The sequence below is a fragment of the Pristiophorus japonicus genome, chromosome 13 (assembly GCF_044704955.1).
Source record: "Pristiophorus japonicus isolate sPriJap1 chromosome 13, sPriJap1.hap1, whole genome shotgun sequence".
NCBI classification, from domain to species: Eukaryota; Metazoa; Chordata; class Chondrichthyes; family Pristiophoridae; genus Pristiophorus; species Pristiophorus japonicus.
In genome coordinates, this window is record NC_091989.1 from 116167774 (window position 1) to 116190227 (window position 22454).

Genomic DNA, 22454 nt, shown 5'->3' on the forward strand with positions numbered 1-22454 from the left:
ACAAGTTTCCAAAAGAAAAAAAACGGGCGCCCTTCCGAGCTGGGCGCCCGTTTTTCGCGCCACAAAGTGCGCCTAAAAAAATCCTCGGTATTCTCCACCTACTTGCAGGTCCTCTGGCCCTCGGTGCAGCCAGCATGAGCTGTAGGGGGGCGGAGCCAGGTCCCTGCGCTGAAAACAGTGCAGGGACCTCTGCACATGCGCGCTACAGTGGGCACGCAAGTGCAGTAGCTCCAGGCGCCGAACTGTGTGGGAGGGGCCCGAAGCACGCAGCCCCTAGCCCTGGCCCAATGGCCTCACTGGGGATGCGTGAATAAGGCTCCTCCCACGGCCAGCTCCTGCTCCCGACCAGACCCGACACTCGCTCCCCGCCCGCCCCCCCCGCCTCCCGACCAGACTCGACACTCGCTCCCCGCCCCCACCCTGCCTCCGGACCAGACCCGACACCCGCTCCCTGCCTCCGGACCAGACCCAACACCCGCTCCCCGCCCCCCCTGCCTCCGGACTAGACCCGACACCCGCTCCCTGCCTCCGGACCAGACCCGACACCTGCTCCCCGTCCCCCCTGCCTCCGGACTAGACCCGACACCCGCTCCCCCCCACCCTGCCTCCGGACCAGACCCGACACCCGCTCCCTGCCTCCGGACCAGACCCGACACCTGCTCCCCGTCCCCCCTGCCTCCGGACTAGACCCGACACCCGTTCCCCCCCACCCTGCCTCCGGACCAGACCCGACACCCGCTCCCTGCCTCCGGACCAGACCCGACACCCGCGCTCCTGTTCCCGCTCCCCGATCGCTCCCCGCCCCCCGACCCAACTCCCGGACTGGATCCGACCTAATCTCCTCACTCACTCACTCTCACTCTCACTCTCACTCTCACTCTCACTCTCACTCTCACTCTCACTCTCACTCTCACTCTCACTCTCACTCTCACTCTCACTCTCACTCTCTCCCGACCCAACGCCACCTACCTGTAAATCTGGTGCTGGGGACGGGCCCTGCCCGAAGTCTCGGGCCGGCCCGTTCAGCCTTCGGTCCCGAAAGGCCTGCCTGAAGCACTTTCACACAGGTGGGAAGATGGTTTATTTAATCTTTTCTTTGCTTATAAATGTTTATTCAGGTTGGATTTATTTGTATAATATTTGTATAAGTATAAATAAAGATTTATTATAGAATTTAATGACTTCCCTCCCCCCCCCCCCCCCCACCTCGTTCTGGACGCCTAATTTGTAACCTGCGCCTGATTTTTTTAAATGTGTAGAACAGGTTTTTTCAGTTCTACAAAAATCTTCACTTGCTCCATTCTACTTTAGTTTGCAGTACGTTTTCAGTTTGGAGTACGTTTTCACAGTGGAAACTTTCAAATCAGGCATCAGTGGCTGGACACGCCCCCTTTTGAAGAAAAAATTCTGTTCCAAAGTAGAACTGTTCTACCTGACTAGAACTGCAGAAAAAAAAATGTGGAGAATTGCGATTTCTAAGACAGTCTGTTCTCCACCAGTTGCTCCTAAAAAATCAGGCGCAAATCATGTGGAAACTTGGGCCCAACGTCTCAAATCCGGCAACCTCTGGATCCAGATCGTGCTGGTTTTTGGATTTTTCAGGATTTCGGATCTCACTGTTGACACTCTGCTCCTCGCCTCCTGCCGATTCTTGCCCCCTCCCCCCCTCAATGCTGCATTTTTTGTTTACTGGTTTCCTCGTCCTTCGCTGCCCTATGTTGCCGGATTGGAGACGCCTGGTGGTTGGGCCGATGCCACCTTGGCCACCTCCCCCACTACAGATACAACGTCTCAAATCTGAAAACATACCGGCGAAACGGATAACTAAACCGGCACGCTGGTTTTTGGACAATAATTCCGTATTTTGTTACTGAATATAGAATCATAGAAGTTGACAGCACGGAAGGAGGCTATTTCGGCCCATCGTGTCCGCGCCGGCCGACCAAGAGCTAACCAGCCATATCCCACTTTCCAGCTCTTGGTCCGTAGCCCTGTAGGTTACGCCACTTTAAGTGCACATCCAAGTATCTTTGAAATGTGGTGAAGGTTTCTGCCACTACCAACCTTTCAGGCAATGAGTTCCAGACCCCCACCACCCTCTGGATGAAGAAATTTCCCCTCATATCTCCTCTAAACCTCCCCCCAATTACTTTAAATCTATGCTCCCTGGTTGTTGTCCCTTCTGCCAAAGGAAACTGGTCCTTCCTATCCACTCTATCCAGGCCCCTCATAATTGGATACACCTCAATCGGGTCTCCCCTTAGTCTCCTCTGTTCCAAAGAAACCAGACCCAGCATCTCCAATCTTTCCTCATAGCCAAAGTGCTCCAGTTTAGGTAACATTCTTGTAAATCTCCTCTGTACCCTCCCTATTGCAATCACATCTTTCCTGTAATGTGATGACCAGAACTGCACACAGTGCTCCAGTTGTGGCTTAACCAGTGTTTTATACAGTTCAAGCATAACCTCCTTGCTCTCATATTCCATGCCTCGACTTATAAAGGCAAGTATTCTATATGCCACCTTAATCACCTTATCGACCTGGCCTGCTACCTTTAGTGATCTGTGGACAAGCACTCCCAGGTCCCTTTATTCCTCTACAATTTTCAGTGTCTTAGCATTTAATGTGTATCCCCTTGCCTTGTTAGACCCCCCCAAATGCATTACCTCACACTTATCTGGATTGAATTCCATTTGCCATTGTTCTGCCCACCTGACCAGTACATTGATATCTTCCTGTAGTCCACAGCTTTTTTCTTCATCAACCACACAGCCTATTTTGCAGTAATCTGCAAACTTCTTAATCATACCTCCAACATTTAAGTCCAAGTCATAGATATATACCACAAAAAGCAAGGGACCGAGCACTGAGCCCTGCGGAAGCTCACTGGATACAACCTTCCAGTTACAAACGCCCATCAGCCATTACACTTTGCCTCCTGCCTCCGAGCCAATTTTGGATCCAACTTGCCACTTTGCCCTGGATTCCATGGGTTATTACTTTCGTGACCAGTCTGCCAAGTGGGACCTTATCAAAAGCTTTGCTAAAATCGATATACTGTACATCATACGCACAGCCTTCATCGACCCTCCTGGTTACCTCCTTGAAAAATTCAATCAAGTTAGACACGACCTTCCCTTGACAAATCCATGTTGACTGTCCTTGATCCATATCTTTCCAAATGAAGATTTATCCTGTCCCTCAGGATTTTTTCCAATAATTTTTCCACCACCGAAGTTAGGCTGACTGGTCTGTAATTACTCGGTCTATCCCTTTCTCCCTTTTTAAACAAAAATACAACATTAGCAGACCTGTAGCCAGAGAGGATTGGAAAATCATGGTCAGAGCCTTTACTATTTCCTCTTCTTCTCTTAACAGCCTAGGATACATTTCATCAGGGCCTGGGGATTTATCCACTTTCAAAGCTGCAAAGCCCCTTAATACTACTACTCTGTTTATCTCGTCTAATATTTCACACTCCTCCCTCATTGTAAAGTCTGCATTGCCCCTTTATTTTGTGAAAACGGACGCAGACTATTCCATTTAAGAATCCTACCCACATCTTCCGCCTCCACACACCGATTTCCTTTATGGTCTCTAATAAGTCCCACTCTTTTTAGTTATCCTCTTGTTCATAATGCATTTATAAAACATCTTTGGGTGTTCCTTGATTTTACTTGCCAACATTCTTTCATGCTCTCTTTGCTTTCCTGATATTTTTAATTGCACTCCTGCACTTCTTATACTCCTAGAGTTTCTGCAGTATTAAGTTCCTGGTATCTGTCATAAGATTTTAAAAAAAAAGGGAACCTTATCAAATGGGATTTTCTCGAACATCCGGTTTTCGGACAGCCATATTTGAAACCTTGTACCTAATATGAAGCTGTCAGATTGTCGCAAAACCCAACTAATTCACTAATGTCCTTTTCAAGAAGGAAGCCTTCTGTCCTTACTCAGTAGCCTTTCTATAACTTCAATCCGACACTAATGTGATTGATTCTAAATTGCCTAGCAAGCCACTCCATTATCATACCCATACAAAGAACAAGAACTGCATTGTTGGAGTACCTTCACACACTACAATGGTTAAGACCCACCACCAACTTCTTGAGCCAAGTAAGGATGGGCAATAAATGGCAGCCTTTCCAGTGATACCCTGAGAATGAATAAAAGAGTTGTTGCTTCAGGAGAGATGGGGAAGAGAAAAGCATGCCAAGAACTGTTTGGTCCATTTGCTGAAGTGTTTTTCTACTATCAAGGTTGCTCTTGTTGAAGAACAGATTGCTAAGGCACTTGCTTTCTTTTCAAATTCAAATCTTCCCTTCTGTTGCATACACAATTTTAAGTGTGGTACTGTAAAAGAGAACATTGTGAATACGACTGCTACACCATTGACTTGGGACTAGTTGGGTGCCTATTTAATTAGATGCCTGCCATGGGAAGGGAAGATAACCCAAAATTTGAAATTGTACTTGATTCTCATCTCGTGCATTAACTTAATTGGCACATCTGACCAGCAAAAATTTGCAATTTTTGAAATCTAAACCATACACTTTTCTTCAAAAATTAAGGGACTTTAAGAGCAATTGTGGTTAGTTTTTAATGACGGCTCATAAATTCTTGTGCCGAAGGTAAAAGTTCTCTAATAAAAATTCTAACATTTACAGGTCCTGCCAGTATAGGTCTTCTCAGCCCAGGGACCTTGGAATATTTACTGGAAAGTTTGGTGAGTACTGGAGATGTAAGAAATCTTTTAAGATCTAAATATATAAGTATTACATTGCTATTTCTTCTATTACTGGAACCTATATACCTCATAGTATGGGAAAAGTGGCAGTGTTTCTAAGATTAATTAAGTAAATGTGCTGGTTTGTGACAACTTTGGTGTTTTTGGATGATATCTTTAGTTTAATTAAAAGTGATCTGATGTATATATGATGTGTAATCTGGGCTGCACTTTAATCAAATTGTTAATTTCTGACCAAGCCAATAAAGGAGACATTAGGACAGGTGATGAAAAGTTAGGTCAAAGAAGGAGGCTTTAAGGAGCATCTTAAACGAGGGGAGAGAAGTGAAGAGGTTCAGGGAGGGAATTCCAGAGCTTGAGGCCTAGACTGCTGAAGGCACGGGCGCCAATGGTCAGGTGGAAGAAATGGGGGATGCACAAGAGGCCAGAGTTTGAGGAATGCTGAGATCTTGGGAGTGTTGTAGCTCTGCAAGCAAGGCTGCATTAATTATCCATCATGACTTGTCCTAATGCTAGAGGGCCATCTTGAACTGCTGCAGCCCTTGTCATGATGCTCCCATAATGGTGCTAGGTAGGGAATTCTAGGATTTTGACCTAACGATGATGAAGCAGTGGTGATGTATGCCCAAGTTGGGAAGATGTGTAACTCTGAGCTGATGCCATTCCCGCAATATTGGTTGCAGGGAAGAGAGTTGCTGTCAAAGTAATCCTGGTGAGTTGCTGCAGTGCATCTTAATGTAGCCATTGTGTGTTGGTGATTTGGGGGGGGGGGGGCGGTGGGTGTTGATATTGTCTTATGAACATGAGTCATACATTCTGGTGGCAAATGTATGTTTAAGAATATTCTTCATGGGTACGGCCTGTACAGTTGGCTATAGGACACTTGAGAAATATTGCTAAAAAACTGCTAACTGGATATTAACTTGGTTCTGAAAACAGTCGGTAGTCATTCTGAAATCTAATAACTTCTCTATAATGAAAACCAATTGACTCAAATTTCAGCAAAGTTCACCGGCAGTCCAAACTCATTCATAAGCTTCTCGTGCAATTGAACCCGTGGTATTCATAAATTAAACCAAGAACCTTGATTACGTGGATGGGATTACAAGTCGGGTTCAGATGATATAAAACCATCTGAGTAAACTGTAGACTGTTTTATAATCATCTGAATGCTGAGATGAGATTGGAAAACTAAACTAGACTGCTGTGCTCAGTTCTGGTTTCCATATTAGAAAAAGGATATAGTGGCACTGGAGTTACAGGTGCACCGTCGCGAATCCGGACTCTGGGACGATCGGTGGCAAGGTTGTCTGGAATCCAGACCCGCCGACCTCTGGCCTCGCCTCACCACTGCTGCCCTTACCTCGGAGTCTCCTTGACTGGCTGCCTGATGACCTCGGGGGGTGAGAGGGGCAGTGGGGCCGCCCGCCTGCAGCAAACAGCTCCTCGGTGGTGGGGCCGGCACGAACAGCTCTTCAGGGGCCCCGCCCCTTCCGACGTTCCGAAATCCAGAAATACCCGAACCTGGGCTCAGGTGTTTCTGGATTAGTGATGTCCGAAAGCAAATCGAAGGGTTCAGAATTTTAGGCGCTGCACCTGTAAGTACAAAAAAGATTTACAAGGGTGATGCCAGAATTGAGGGGTTATAACTGAGGTTATAACCATCACGAAACACTGTGCAGGCTGAGTCTTTCTTCTCTAGAAAAGAGAAGGGCGAAAGATTCCCTGATGGAGGTCTTGGAAAATTATCAAGGGGTTTGATAGGTAGAGAAGATGTTTTCACTTGTGTAGGAGTCCAAATCTAAGGGCCATAAATATAAGATAGTCACCAAAAATCCAATGAGGAATTCAGGAGTAACTTCTTTACCCGAAGACTTGTTAGAATGTGGAACTTGCTACCGCATGGAATAGTTGAGGTGAATAGCATAGATGCATTTAAGGGGAAGCTAGATAAGTATATGAGGGAAAAAGGAAGAGAAGGATATGTTGAAACTGTTGATTTCTGGATTCTTTTACCTCAATCTGGTTCAGCAAAATTACTGAAACTAATACCATTTGTGCTTTCAACAAGCAAGCTTTTATTTAAAAAGCAAATCCCGATCGGGGACTTTATCAGACAGAAGGAATGCAAGTCTGTTTGAACGCACCCACTTCCTACGGACAAAAAGTGACGTTACATTGTAAAGGGACGATGGTTATACATTTTCGGCAAAAGATAACAAGATAGGGCTAGAGTGACATCCTAGTTCAGCCTATCTCTTTTGATCCCTCTTTCCCTTTGTCCACTCATAAGCCGACCTAAGTATGATCTGATTTTAAACAAAGACCTTCTGTTAATGTTTCAGGTTAATAACATGATTTAATAAGACCTTGAGGTTTTTCTGCAAGCTGTGGGTTTTGTTTCAATGTGTTAGTGTTGTAACATTTCGCAGTCTCGAGTCTCAGATGTCATAGCTATTCCTCCATGAATTCTTTGTTAGCTTATACTGTCCCTATACAATTCCCACGTTCTCAACTTCAATGTCTCTATACATTTTTAAACATTCACAAAACAATGGGATGAAGTAAGGAGAGAGGAGGCTCGTGTGGAGCATAAACATCAGCATGGACCTGTTGGGCCTAATGGCCTGTTTCTGTTCTGCAAAAACTACTTACTATACATGCATTCAGTACATCATGCTTGTGCTGGTTCTTTGCTACAGAAGCCCAAAAATAATGACTTGCTTATACAGACAATTATAAATATTTAAAATCGAAGCGTTATGTAAAAATGTAAGACTTCAGAATTGCACCTGCACACCCATGTCCAGTAATCCCTTGCTCTGATTCACCTGAAGACTATGCTCAGTCAAGTCCTTGTGTACAATTGCACAGGAGATTGACTAGTTAATTTTTTAAGCACTAATACTGCTGTCAGTAATCCTTATTTTCCCCAATTTTCTTATTCATTCCAAGCAGAGGAAATAATTTCTTAAGTTTAGTTTAAAAATCCATCAAACCAAGTTCCAGGTGAAAAGGACAGGACTATAATCTAAAATCATTTCTTCTCTTCCCACCCACCTTTTTGCAAGATTCAAAGGGAAAAATAGGGTAGTTGCCAAAAGAAAGTTAAGAAAAAAACACACTTCATACGAGTTGTAAAGCTCATGAACAAACCCTTCCTCTCTACAGGCAGAAGTCGCCATTTAAAAAATATTTGTTGTTGTAACTGAAAATCAATCGTTGCTATCATTTTCCTTTTTACAGCTCTGCAACTATCTGCCCTTGTCTTTCACTTCCATATAATCTTCACCCAGCTAAGACCCAAATCATTCTCTTGGATTATATTCACTGGTATGGTAGACATGCACCACAATGCAATCTTCAAATCCAGTCCATCGCACATTATTGCTTCGCACAGATTATGTTGGCGTTGATTGATTTTATTTTCTCTCATGTACCCTGATCGAAGGTAGCTGTCAGCGCCATGCATAAATGCTAACTGAAGATTTACATCATACGCCTTTTACATCTCAACCAGTAGCACGAGATTTTAGCACAGGTTCTTCCATCATCATTCTGAACTTATTTGGATCACTTTTTCTGCGCTCAAAATTCTCGGAACCATCTGTAAAGTTCGTTGCTACAGCAACATACTGCATGTGCAAAAAAAATCTCATTTTGCACACCAATGGTTTCCATAGTAACACCAAATGTGATGGAGTACTTGCTGCAGTTTTGTGCTGCCAAGTATTTAGAATTCTTTTGTTCTATTGGAAAATGATCACTGAATCCTTGCTTGAGATTTATTCCCGCTTTCCAGTGGAATAAGATGCAAGATAGCTTGTACTATATTAACAGTGGTATTCACAGCGTGTCAGATGATCTGTTTTATAAGGACAGAAGTGTTCTATATAACTCACAATCTATTATTTGCCTGCTAGACAGGAGCCATAAGAACATAAAAAATAACAGTAGTAGGCCATACGGCCCCTCGAGCCTGCTCTGCCATTCAATAAGCTCATGACTGATCTGATCATGGACTCAGCCATGTTTCTGTAAGGTCATAAAGTATAATTAAGTAAACGCGTTACATACCGAAATTCAATGCTGTAGCACTGGACGTTGAGGCCAATTTTGTTGAAAAAATGGAGGCCGCCTCACTTCCACCTGCTTCCGGTGTGGGACATGGCAGCCATTTTGGAGAGGTCGGCCGCGCTGCTGTTGCCTGTGCTCACCTTCAATGCAAATGTGAAGAGCATGATGTTAATTGACGTGCAATGCCTGAATTGATACACGACTGCGATTTTGGACGTTGCCGCTCTCCATACCACACTCTCCTAACCATGCATGGAAGGTGGTGTGTGCAGCAGTCGTACAGAGATGCTGTCAGAGCTTCTTAATGATACACGCATCTTTCAGAAGTTTGTTGCAGCTTTTGGAGTGTTTTTTTTAACATTTTATTGGAGTAGTGGCTTGGTGCAATACATTTTAAAAAGTTGTTGGAAGTGTGCAGAGTGCTGCTGGACACTTGCAAGGCTTTGGATGTTAAAGGAAAGCCTCTTGAGAAGACCACTTGTTCAGTCCTTGGCTCTAGTTACAAGGAAGCAGAAGAAAGGAGGCAACCCAGACAGCCTCTTTCTGGCCGGGATATGCGAGATGGAATCATCCACCTGCGGTACCAGTGACCACAACCTTAATTCCCCTTTCAACATTTGTCCCACACCTTGCCATACCTTTCCACTGTTCCTGATCATCCCTGCGTCCTCTTGGCCACAATGCTGGAATAAAAGCCACCACACCACAAACTTTCAAATTCAACTTTATCCATAATATGCATCCAATATGACATCAAGAAATCAACTGTCTTGCATGTGCCTTTGCTTATCCTAATGGTGTCATACAGTGCTACCCCAGTGACTGGTGGAAGGCTGCTGACTTTGTGGGAGGACTGCAGATGGCCTTGCAGGACGATCGGAGTTGGTGGCTGGGAGTGCCAAATCGAGTAACTTTCTTCTTCACTCTCCTCTCTTGGTCAACTACTGGCTGGGCAGGCTGGATTTCTTGGGTGTGTGAAATGAGTAAAGCACAAGGCTAGGGTGTTATGGGGAGGGTGGGAAAGCAAGAGGTGCATGCTTACAACATGTGCAGCTTGTAGATCAGAAGAGATTGTGGGATGAGAGGGAAGTGGGATACAAGAAGGAGGATAATGTATGAGCATCTTGTATTCTTTCAGCCCTGCTGCTAGCCAGGGGGCTCAGTCATGCCTCTGCCAAGAATGGCCAGCACTGTCTCCTCCAAGAGGGTGAGGTGAAGCTAAGAATGTGAGATGTGCTTTGAGTTCGATAGATTGTTGGTAGGGAAGTGATGGAAGTGCATTGAGCAGAGTCAAGGCCACCTGTGGTCCAAACAGCCAAGGCCCCACCCCACATCAAGGACACCGAGGCAGTCAGGGCCGCTGGAAGGAGCACTTTGAAGATCTCCTCAATCAAGATTCTGCCTTTGACGTGAGTGTTCTTGCAGCACGCTACCCGCCATCACCTCAATAAAACCCCAGCACTGCACGAGGTAGAAAAAGCCATAAGACAGCTTAAGAACAACAAGACTACGGGAGCGGATGGAATCCCCGCTGAGGCACTGAAGTATGGCGGAGAGGCACTGTTGGTGTGAATACATGACCTCATCTCTCTCATCTGAAGGGAGGAGAGCATGCCAGGAGATCTGAGATGCAGTGATCGTGACCATCTTTTTTTTTTAAAAAAGGACAAGTCTGACTGCAGCAACTACAGAGGAATCTCCCTATTATCAGCCACTAGGAAAGTCGTTGCTAGATTCCTCCTCAACCTATGGCTGAGGGGCTCCTCCCGGAGTCACAGTGTGGATTTCGTTCCCTACGGGGCACAATGGACATGATTTTTATAGCGCGACAGCTGCAGGAAAAATGCAGGGAACAGCGCTGGCCCTTATACATAGCCACCTTCAACTTTACAAAGGCCTTTGACACTGTCAACCGTGAGTGTCTATGGAGCATCCTCCTCCGTTTCGGATGCCCCCAAAAGTTCTTAACCATCCTCCGCCTGCTCCACGACATGCAGGCCGTGATCTTTACCAACGGATCCATTACAGACCCAATCCACGTCCAGACCAGGGTCAAACAGGGCTGCATCATCGCCCCAACCCTCTTCTCAATCTTCCTCGCTGCCATGCTCCACCTCAGTCAACAAGCTCCCCACTGGAGTGGAACTAAACTACAGAACCAGTGGGAACCTGTTCAACCTTCATCTCCAGGCCAGTCCAAGACCACCCCAACCTCTGTCATCGAGCTACAGTACGCAGACGATGCCTGTGTCTGCGCATATAGAGGCTGAACTCCCAAGTCATAGTCAACATATTTACTGAGGTGTACGAAAGCATGGGCCTTGCGCTAAACATCCATAAGACAAAGGTCCTCCATCAGCCTGTCTTCGCCACACAGCATTCTGCTGCCCCCCCAGGTCATCAAGATGCGCAGTCCTGGACAACGTAGACCACTTCCCATACCTTGGGAGCCTCTTATCAACAAGAACAGACATTGATGACGAGATTCAACACCGCCTCCAGTGCACCAGTGCAGCCTTCGGCCGCCAGAGGAAAAGAGTGTTTGAAGACCAGGCCCTTAAATCTGCCACCAAGTTCATGGTCGACAGGGCTGTAGTAATACCTGCCCTCCTGTATGGCTGAGACATGGACCATGTACAGCAGACACCTCAAGTCACTGGAGAAATACCAACAGCGATGTCTCCAAGATCCTACAAATCCCATTGGAGGATGAATGCACCAATTTTAGCGTCCTTGACCAAGCTAACATCCCCAGCATTGAAGCACTGACCACATTTGATCAGCTCCGCTGGGCAGGCCACATAGTCCGCATGCCAGACACGAGACTCCCAAAGCAAGCACTCGACTTGGAAATCCTTCACGGCAAACGAGCCAAAGGTGGGCAGAGGAAATGCTAGAAGGACACCCTCAAAGCCTCCCTGATAAAGTGCAATATCCCCACTAACACCTGGGAGTCCCTGGCCAAAGACCACCCGAAGTGGAGGAAGTGCATCCGGGAGGGCGCTGAGCACCTAGAGTCTCATCGCCGAGAGCATGCAGAAACCAAGCGCAGGCAGCAGAAAGAGCGTGCGGCAAACCTGTGCCACCCACCCCTTCCCTCACCGACTATCTGTCCCACCTGTGTCAGAGACTGTGGTTCTCGTATTGGACTGTTCAGCCACCTAAGGACTCATTTTTTTTTAGAGTGGAAGCAAGTCTTCCTCGATTCCGAGGAAATGCTGATGTGAGGCTAGTGGTGGGAGACAGCTTTCATTGATCTTGATGACTTGTTTGAAGTCATGAAACTACTTTGGGCACTGGAGCCAGGTCCCAGGGATAACACTGCTGGCAGTGACGGCCTCGACAATCTGGTCCAACATCCTTCTTTTTGGAGGCCTCCTGACCCCCTATGGGTAGAGAACCTCTCTTCCGGTGTTGACCCCCTGCACAAAGCTGAAATGCTGCATGCCAGAGCTAGGTGCCCTTTCCCTGAGCTGTTGAGCCAATTGTGTTAGTGCTGACACACTTACCATTTTATTTTTCTACATGCAGAAGGCAATTCAACTTTTAAGAGTTGAAAACTGCCTAATATGGAATGATTTCAGAAGTCCGTTCACCTTTAAGTGCTCAAGACTGCTTTAAAAAAAAAAGACAACCTTGCTTAAAGCATCGCTCCAGTGATTAAACATTGGGCTTCCTGCTGAGTGCACAGCCTGAAGCAGCGTGTTCGTTGCTGGACTGTACGTTAAAATCATTCAAATTAGCGGGCAGAGTCAAATTAACATGCCTGTGCTTTTAAATGGGCACGAGCAAATCTCGTCCCACGGTGTCCCCATCCATTTTCGGGCGTAATCGAATTTTTAGGCCATAGTATTTACAGCACAGAAACAGGCCATTTGGCCCAACAGGTTCATGCTGGTGTTTTGGTCTCCCACACAAGTAAAAACATCTCTACATCTACCCTATCAAACCTCTTCATAATTTAAAGACCTATATCTGATCCCCCTCAGCTTTTTTTTTAAAAAGAGCCCCAGTGTTTCCTGATGGTTATAAACTTTCAGTTCTGATATTGTCCTTGTAAATCTTTTTTGCATCGTCACCAGAGGTGCCTATCCTCTTTCTAAATAACCGTGCTGAGGAGCAAATAAAATCTGGTGTGCAAGAACACTTGTCCTGGGCGATTTGAATATCTGGTGCAGAGCTAGAGTTTAAATGTATGTACTACATTTAGTCATCACTTTATCATTCATACTGCAAATTGTGGAAATAAAAAAATGCTGCCATTGAACTGCTTTTGTTTTATTAGTTTTAGTTGTGGGGAAGGGAATAGATTTGTCTCTTTGTGCACAGTGCTATTGTGTTAAATTATCTACTAATTAGTCATTGGTCTATATTGTTCAAAGTGATCGAATACTGTTGAAGCACCCTTTCCTTCAGGTAGCTGTCAAGAATTGAGATTAAACATTGATAACTCCTCCAATGGTCTGTTTGACTGTTTATCTGACATTTAATTTCAACACAGTAAACTTGTTTTTTTTAAGCAAATTCGGTGGTAGTGTTATTGAACTTTCCTACAATGTTCAGAAACATTTCAGCTGCAAGCTATTGTCAATGATTTACTGTACTACATTCAGGAACTCTGCATTGATGTGGGCTGCATGCAGAGTTACCGTTGTGTTCAGGTTTAAGCAGGATTCAGGGCTGAAACGCAGCAGCTTTTATGCAACAGTGCTTCCTGATTCTTTTCAGTAAGGTGGTTCCGTTTGGATTTCCCGAGGTGGAGTTGTACATGATCCTTTTAAAATTGCTCTCCTACCTTGTACTTCAGTACCGATTAATTGTACTTTTGCATGATCTTTAATTCATTGGATTGACTAATGTCCTAGTTTCCTGTTGTAGGGTTATATTTGATCATACTTTGTAAAAGAAAGCAAATAGTTCCCAAGTTCGAAATAAATCTTTAGCAGACAAGCAATTTAAAATTTGCATCTGTTAATATTGAATATTGATAACACATAACCAGTTAATGCAGCCAAACAGCTTTTCAAAACTAATTTGCTGAAAACTGCTGGTAGAAATTATTACTGTTACACGATGTATGGTAAAAATAAAGTTTAATACTTATCCTGTTCCTCTACCACACATTGCTTCCTGTTGACTTATACCTCCAAATATCATTCCAGCAGATTTGTTGACATGCTGTTATTTGGCATGATAACTAATATCCTTGAGAAAACAAAGCCATGAAGAGGTTATAGTTGATCTAAACTCTGAAAAGCAAAGCTTGAGTAATTTTATCATTTGAAGCTGAGATGTGATTGCTTCACTTCTAGTTAATGCCTTATGTAAAGGCTATAAATCTGTTGCAAGATGGTGAGTTTTCATAGGCAGTCAGTTTCTTTCACTTGCTCTTTTTCTAATATCTAAGAATAATATGTACTTGATTACAAACCAGTAGAGCTTGGTTTATGGCTACATAGATGCAAGTATTGCAATGATTGAGTTAATTAGCATTACCCCTATTTTTTTTTTAATCCAAGCATGTTAAATCATTTGCATTTATATAGTGCTTTTCTCATTCTGTAGACACCCCAAATTGCTTCGCGGGCATTGCATTACTTTTGAATTGTAGTCTGTGTTCAAGGCAAATATGACACTGTCTTCAAACCAGTGTAATTTTATGCTTAAGACTGTGCACAGTTCAAGCTACATAAATGTATTGGTTCCTTGCTCATCCTTGTCAGAAAATAGTGCACTGCACAATCCACAAAGTCAAAATTATTTATTTGCATGCCTTTTATTTTAAAATTATACTTCCAAACTAATGTGTGGTATAATAATAAAACCTGTGTAAATTTATACTTGGGTGTTTGACTCTTGATATTACAGAGTGCACAGTCTCACCCCACGGTCATGCTTTTCTCTCTCATTGCCCTGGAGAAGTTTGCACAAACAAGTAAGTTTTTGTTTATATATAAATGTAACCTTTCATAAATTGTAGGATTTTAAAAAAAATGTAAATTTACTGTTAAATTGTTTGCTGTCCTCTTATTAGCTCACTACTATTCAGTGATCAAAATAGAAATGTAGTTTATAAATGAAATGTTTCATGGCTGCTTTATCAGAATCCTTATTATAAAGTAACTGAGTTTAGTAGGGATGTCAACCCCCTCAGATTATCTGGGAGTCTCCCAGAATTGAGAGTTGCTATCCTAGACACTGCTGATGTCAACCCAGGAGAGTCATTCTTCGATTTCATGCCTGCGAACCTCTGTTGCCTCTACTTGCAATTCTTGGGGCTGATCCCACTATCATACCTGATGGCACTCGAGGATCGAGTGTTTCAGCCATTCTTTGCCCCCCAAAGCACCCTGGAATTTCACCGTAGCTGGTTCCACCTCATGACCTTCCATGCTGTAACTTCATCAGAAGTGCAACAGAACCAGCCAACTGTTAGGCTGAGTCAGGTAGGCTTATTGGAAATTGTCAGCCAATATTATAATTAGTTGAACCTGAAAATTTCATCAACTTTGCATCCAATTTCCACCCTTCCCTCACCTTCATCTTGTCCATCTCCGACTCTTCCCTTCCTTTCTTCAACTTCGCTGTCTCCATTTCTGGGGATAGGCTATTGACAAACGTTCACTATAAGCACACTGACTCCCACAACTACCTGGATAACACTTCCTTCGACCCTGCTTCCAATATCATTCCAAACCATTTCTTTCCAAATTGTGCATCTACTTATGTACTATGGCGTAATTATCTTGCCTTACTTGGGAATGCTCGAGTACTGAGTAAACTAAGCTAAATGCAATAACATTTGCAAACTGTGATCAACTGCTGTGTAATCAAACCTTCAGTCAGAGTTGACAATTGTAACTTCTAGCTACAAGTCTTTGATAAGAAAAACAGCAGTTTTTGGAAAGCAAATAAAAATCGAATGGCTGCGAACTGGCAGTAGTTCAGTCAGGACCTGAATGATAAACATGGATTAATGTTTCAGTTCTGGCCCTTCTTTTGGACCATTTTGATGTTTTCTCCATGGCTTCAACAGAAAGTTGCATTGTTTATATATTGTCCTGAAGCCAAACCCTCTAGGGGTTTTTTCTCTGCACTCCAATTAATGGCCATATATAAGTTTTTACAAAACAGGCAATTTTTGTTTCTATGTGTAGCACCCTGTTTATTACATATCTTGTTAACCAGCAGCAAATTCTTGGGCTTCCTATTCATAGTTCAGCAATGTATCCCATTAACGTGGAAATAGATTAAATACTTGCTCTCTCCAGATGTGTTTGCATTATAGGAGTGCAGCCAATGGCAGTCATCTGCTCTCATTCTGTCAACGCTTGCCTCCTTCAGTGCAAAGAATCCAATCCAACAATTCTCTTGTATGGTTACTTTGCTCTTCAAGTACCATGGGATCTTAAGCCACAGGGCTGACTATTTAGATGGCTGTTAAACATCTTCTCTTGTCCAAATGATGGATCTCCACCAGTGTAGCAATATGAAAATTACAAGTCCAGATGAGATAGTTATGACATCGAATTTACAGCACAAAAATAGGCCAGAAAATTCAGCCGATCAGGTCAATGCTGGTGTTTATGCTCCATCTCCCCCTGTCACTATATCCCCTTCTATTCCTGTCTCCCTCATGTACTTATCTAGCTTCCACTAAAATGCCTCCTATGGTATTTGCCTGAACCGCTCCATATGATAGCGAGTTCCACACTACTTTGAGTAAAGAAATTTCTCCTGAATTCCTTATTGGATTTATTAGTGACTATCTTGTATTTCTGGCATCTAGTTTTGGATTCCCCACAGGTGGAAACATCTTCTCTACATCTATCCTATCAGTCCCCTTCATAATTTTAAAGACCTCCATCGGGTCACCTCTCAGTCCCAGCCTTTTCTTTCTTGATGTACCATCTTGGTTCTGATATCATCCTATTTTGCATTTTCTTCAGTGCTACTATATAGTTTTTTGCATCAGAACTGTACACAATACTGCGAGTGTGATCTAACCATGGTTCTATACAAGTTTAGCATTAGGTCCGAGCCTTACATTTGGTGGCACCAAATGTAAGGAGCGCTACTTCAAGTCGTTTTGTTGAATTGGATGCTTATTTATACAAATATTAAATATTTAAATTATAATTGTCATGTAAAATGTGGGATGATTTTTTTTTAAGTTGGAAAACTGCAATTCTGTTTGCTTAGTTCAGAATTGATTTTATATAACTACAAGCATTATCAAATGTAATTGTTCAAGTCGGTAAAGCATGCATCTTTATTACTTGAATGAATAGTTTTGTGGCCGTGGGTACTTGTTGAAACAATGCAACTTTTCATTGCAGGTGAAAATAAATTAACGGTCTCTGAGTCATGTATTAGTGATCAACTACTTATATTGGAGTCTTGGGTAAATCATACAGATTACCTGAAGCGACAGGTTGGCTTCTGTGCACAATGGAGCCTGGATAATTTGTGTAAGTTTGAGATTTTTGCTTGATTGTCACGGGAAAATAAATTGTTTGGCAATTTTCAAATGGAATACAGGGTACTTGTAATTTTAGTGACATTACAGCACATGGAGATTAATGAGAAAAATACTGTCAACTTTAAGTAAAACTGCATGGTGCAGTTATCATTCCTTACTGCTGGGGTATAAATGGTAACTACAAATCTAAAGACTTTATCCAACAATTTCAGGAAATTACCACAGTGATTGCATTTTGTAAAATACCGGCTGCAATGGTGTCTCCTCGCCCCACTCTCGCAAGTACATTTAAAAAAAAATCTTGCTGCTCTGAACTGAATTCTGATATTAACATCTTGGAAAAAGAAAATTTGGAAATTTAAACCCAAGGTATTCAATGGAGCAGTTTGAAACCTACTGCATCTTGGGAACATATGAACAACGATGGACAGGAAAAGACCCACTGGCCAATTCAGCCTATTCCACACAACCGCAATGCCTTGTGCATCATATTATACACTCCCCACCCGCGGTTAAGTAATCTCTTGGGAGAGGCAAAAAAAACAGATGAAAAATCTAGGCTAATTAGGGGGAGATATCTGGAAAATACTTAACTGATCTCCTTTCTCTTTTACCCCCTGCCCCAAGCAGGCAATCATGAAACCACTCGCCTACAGTATCTTATCTTTTGTATAAGGTGATCGCTCCAGCCAGAAACCAGTTGAACTCTCGCTTGAAGGAATTCAGCGATTAGTATTCACCGCATGAGGTGACAGCCCGTTCCGCAGGTCCACTAATCTGACAAAAGAGCCACTTCCTAACCTCGAGTTTTGAGATGATACAGTTTGTGTATCCTAATGATTTTGATCAAATTGTGGGGGCAAATGCATGGCAGATGCAGTATAATGTGGATAAATGTGAGGTTATCCACTTTGGTGGCAAAAACACGAAGGCAGAATATTATCTGAATGGTGGCAGATTAGGAAAAGGGGAGGTGCAACGAGACCTGGGTGTCATAGTACATCAGTCATTGAAAGTTGGCATGCAGGTACAGCAGGCAGTGAAGAAGGCAAGTGGTATGTTGGCCTTCATAGCTAGGGGATTTGAGTATAGGAGCAGTGAGGTCTTACTGCAGTTGTACAGGGCCTTAGTGAGGCTTCACCTGGAATATTGTATTCAGTTTTGGTCTCCTAATCTGAGGAAGAATGTTCTTGCTATTGAGGGAGTGCAGCGAAGGTTCACCACACTGATTCCCGGGATGGCAGGACTGACATATGAAGAAAGACTGGATCAACTGGGCCTTTATTCACTGGAGTTTAGAAGGATGAGCGGGGATCTCAGAAATATATAAAATTCTGACGGGACTGGACAGGTTAGATGCAGGACGAATGTTCCCGATGTTGGGGAAGTCCAGAACCAGGGGACACAGTCTAAGGATAAGGGGTAAGCCATTTAGGACCAAGATGAGGAGAAACTTCTTCACTCAGAGTTGTTAACCTGTGGAATTCTCTACTGCAGAGAGTTGTTGATGCCAGTTCATTGGATATATTCAAGAGGGAGTTAGATATGGCCCTTACGGCTAAGGGGATCAAGGGGTATGGAGAGAAAGCAGGAAAGGGGTACTGAGGTGAATGATCAGCCATGATCTTATTGAATGGTGGCGCAGGCTCGAATGGCCTACTCCTACACCTATTTTCTATGTTTCTATATTTCTATACAGTTTTAAAATACAATTCTATGACCATTGATGCTGATGTAACCAAGAGTAAGATTTTGTGTTGAAGTAAAGCAGTATTTTTTTTAAATTGACGTTTTTTCCAAAACTTTATGTTTAATTACAACTCAGTAGCAAAACAGCACCATAATGGCAGCACGTATTGCATCTAAACCACAGCAGTCCAGTGAATCAGAACAGCAACTTTAACTGTAACTCCCTTTTTTCTCTTCCCTTTTACCTGCCCCCAAACTGTTTTGGAATGCTTCAAATTCTAATTGACACATATAGCCAGCTGCTATTGAAGGAAATCTTTTTTTTTCTCTAACCAGTGAGTGGCTTATTTATCTGATCATTTAAATACCAGATCTCGAGTGTATTTTCTCCCCTCTTGCCCCCTCTCCAAAAATAATAATGGCAGGAGTACAAAATGCAAAATCATGACTGCTGTTTTGGAAAGCCTGTGACAGTTACAAATGGCTTTTTAAAATAAATATATAAACAGCAGTAACTGAAGTGTCCATTTTAAGTGAAGCTGACCAATATGAAAACCAGTATAATCAGAAGTAACTTCTGAACAGATGCCTCCTGTCCTATTTCTTAGCTCATATACCCACCCTCTTTCTTTCTTATAATTCCATGTATATTTTGTAAAGCTGCAGAGAAAGTTTAAAACCTGGATGTTTCCATTGATAAAACTGAGATCGACACTATCAAACTGCTCAGCTTAAATTTTAATTCGGAGAAAAGTGTTGAAATCTATACTTGACTGGGGAGTAGGTTAACTGAGGTGGAATTTATCAAACAAAGCAAAATACTGCGGATGCTGGAAATCTGTGGCGGCGGGGTGGAGAGAATGCCGGAAATACTCACCAGATCAGGTAGCATTTGTGGGAAACGGTTAACTTTTCAGATCGATGACCTTTCATCATGTATTTATTAATGATTTAAAAACTGGTCTCTTTTTTTTTTATATTTAGACTGCTAGCAACAATGGGGACTGTTTGGGTCATTTGCAATATGTCTGCTTACAGAAATGGACTTCAGGAACCAATTGATGATTAGCTTGAACTATTGCGAAAATGTCAGTATTTCTGATGCACTTGTGAAAGAAATACACTTTAAAAAAAAAATGTAAATGCCTCGATTGTAAAGGGAATCTGCCAACTGTACATATACACCAAGGGTATGACATGGCTAGTTATAATTTGGGATCTTGAGCCTACAGCTCTCAGCTGTGATCCTAAAGCCAGCCACACTTGACCACACTGTCTTGTAAAGCAATATTTATTTAGTCTCAACAAATTTATTAATCAAAGCTCATTTACTTGGTTAGCATGATTAAATATTATGATCATTACTCACAGGACACCTATTTTGACCCAGAACCCTCCTGTCAGTGGTGTTGGACTCTCTGGATTAGAATGCAAGTTCCCTTCAGTGATCCAGCTCCTCGGGAGGTTCTCTGTCTGTGCAGGATGCAAGTCACAACAGTCCAAAAAGTGGCACACTTTTTTTAATCACGCTTCCTTTTGATTTTTGGTTAGTTTTGCAAACACCTGCAGCCTTGTCATCCTGTTACAGATAATGAGCACGGAGAACTAGCATTTGTTCTTCCACTTTCCTTTGTTCTCACATTTACAGTTGATCTTGTAGATGGAACTAGCTTTAAGTAATGTGATTAAGGACATATTAAAAACAACTACTTTAGATGTAAAATGCAATTCTACATCACTACAGTTGATTGCACCGTCTAAATAATCTCAGTTTAGACTTGACTCTTGACTCTTGCATCCTTGCTGCTAATCTGAAAAAAAATCATAATGCTTCTGGATGCTATTCCTTTTTAATGCTACCTGTTCTGCCTAATAACTGAGTTTTTCTTAATGCAGTTTTGAAACAGAAAAGGCAGTTCACTTATGAGAAAGTAAATCTCAGTCACATCAATGCAATGTTGAATAGCAATGACGTTAGTGAATACCTCAAAATTTCACCAGATGGACTAGAGGTGAGTGTTTGTTTAATTTGCCTTGAACTATTATAGTAAAATGCATTTTATTTCCTTACATCTGTTTTTTGTGCCCTTAATGCACCCTGGGTCTGAGGTCACAATATGAAATCTGGATTTTGCTCGAATTGCCATTCAAAATGCAATGTTTGTTGCCAGTACAGGTTGAACCGCCCTTATCCGGAACCCTTGGGACCTGGCATGTTTTGGATAAGGGATTTTTCCGGACAAGGTGTGGTTACGTTAAATTGGATGGTACAGGTACTGAGCAAGGGGATATTGGGGCTGGGAGTGCAGCAGAGAGATCATGGCCGGGGGGGAGGAGAGGATGCGGTGGATCGCAGGGTCAGGCCAGCAATTGCAGGAGTCGGTAGCAAGGAAGTTCTGCGCATGCGCCACCGGTGGCTGGAAATGGTTCTGGATGAGAAGGAGTTCTGGACAAGGGAGGCTCAACCTGTACTAATAAACCTCGAATTAATTTTTTGTCCCTCAATTCGATTCAGGTTTTTTTTTTTAAGTGTCCTGTGAATTTTGTTAGCCTGGCAGTTTGGAAAGGGCTGTTAGCACTTCTGCATTGGTGGATAAATATGTTTGTGCATGCAACTAGAGATGCATACCAATTAATGGCAACATTGATTTAAATTTTATGTGTGGGTCTCAATACTTCATGGTATGCACCTGATTGTCACATAGACATAAAGCTTAGATACTTGGAGTTTAATTTAATTCTGCTTTTTTTCTATGCCCTGACATAGTGAGCCAGTTGTATGATGTGCTGTGATACCTTGCTATACAGATTAAGGACTCTGGTTTGCGCCCTAGTCTGTTAACTGATCTCAGCAGGGCAGCAAGAAGGATGTCATAGTTACCATTGACTCCCCTTCACCATGGAGGGGAAACTTACCAGGATTCCTGCTGCCATTTATCGTCTCTTAACTCTTGCATTGGAAACTGTGAATATAAAGACTGGATTAATGTTGGCTATGATACCATCCTTTGCTGAATAACCTATAAACACTTGTTTCTGGGCTCCCATACAAATAAGTTACTGACAGATGGCTGGTGCATATGAATTGTATCTCGGCATGAATTTGCACCTTCAGGAGCGGGAGGAAGGGGGGAAATTGGAATGGAGATTTTATTTTTAGAAGATTTCTCAGTTTCCATCTCTTTCTGGTTTGGCTTTGTCTATTTTCTCATGCATACGATGAAACAAATGAAATGATTAATGCAGTTAATAAAACTGAAGAGCTGGAATTGCAGATTAGATCAAGTGAAGTTGCTGGCTGTGCCCTATTAAAAGATGGAAGTAGCCATTTCCAATTGGCATAAGTCTACCAAACTTCTATAGTTTTTCTTTTACTGCCAAGCTAGAACAAAGTAAAAAATGCTCTGCCTGTCGGCATGTTGTTCCCTCCACATGGCATTGTACCTCTCCACAGCATTC

At 42.9% G+C, this 22454-nt stretch overlaps 1 protein-coding gene across 1 annotated transcript in view; it reads left to right on the plus strand.

Moving 5' to 3' along the window:
- The window catches only part of rspry1 (ring finger and SPRY domain containing 1), a 102092-nt gene that overhangs the window by 61807 nt on the left and 17831 nt on the right, over positions 1-22454 (plus strand). Inside the window, exons 5-8 of the mRNA XM_070897912.1 lie at positions 4668-4726; positions 14693-14759; positions 17164-17295; positions 20892-21007. Of these exons, the coding sequence (XP_070754013.1) occupies positions 4668-4726; positions 14693-14759; positions 17164-17295; positions 20892-21007 (374 nt within the window). The remainder of the gene's footprint in view (positions 1-4667; positions 4727-14692; positions 14760-17163; positions 17296-20891; positions 21008-22454) is intronic.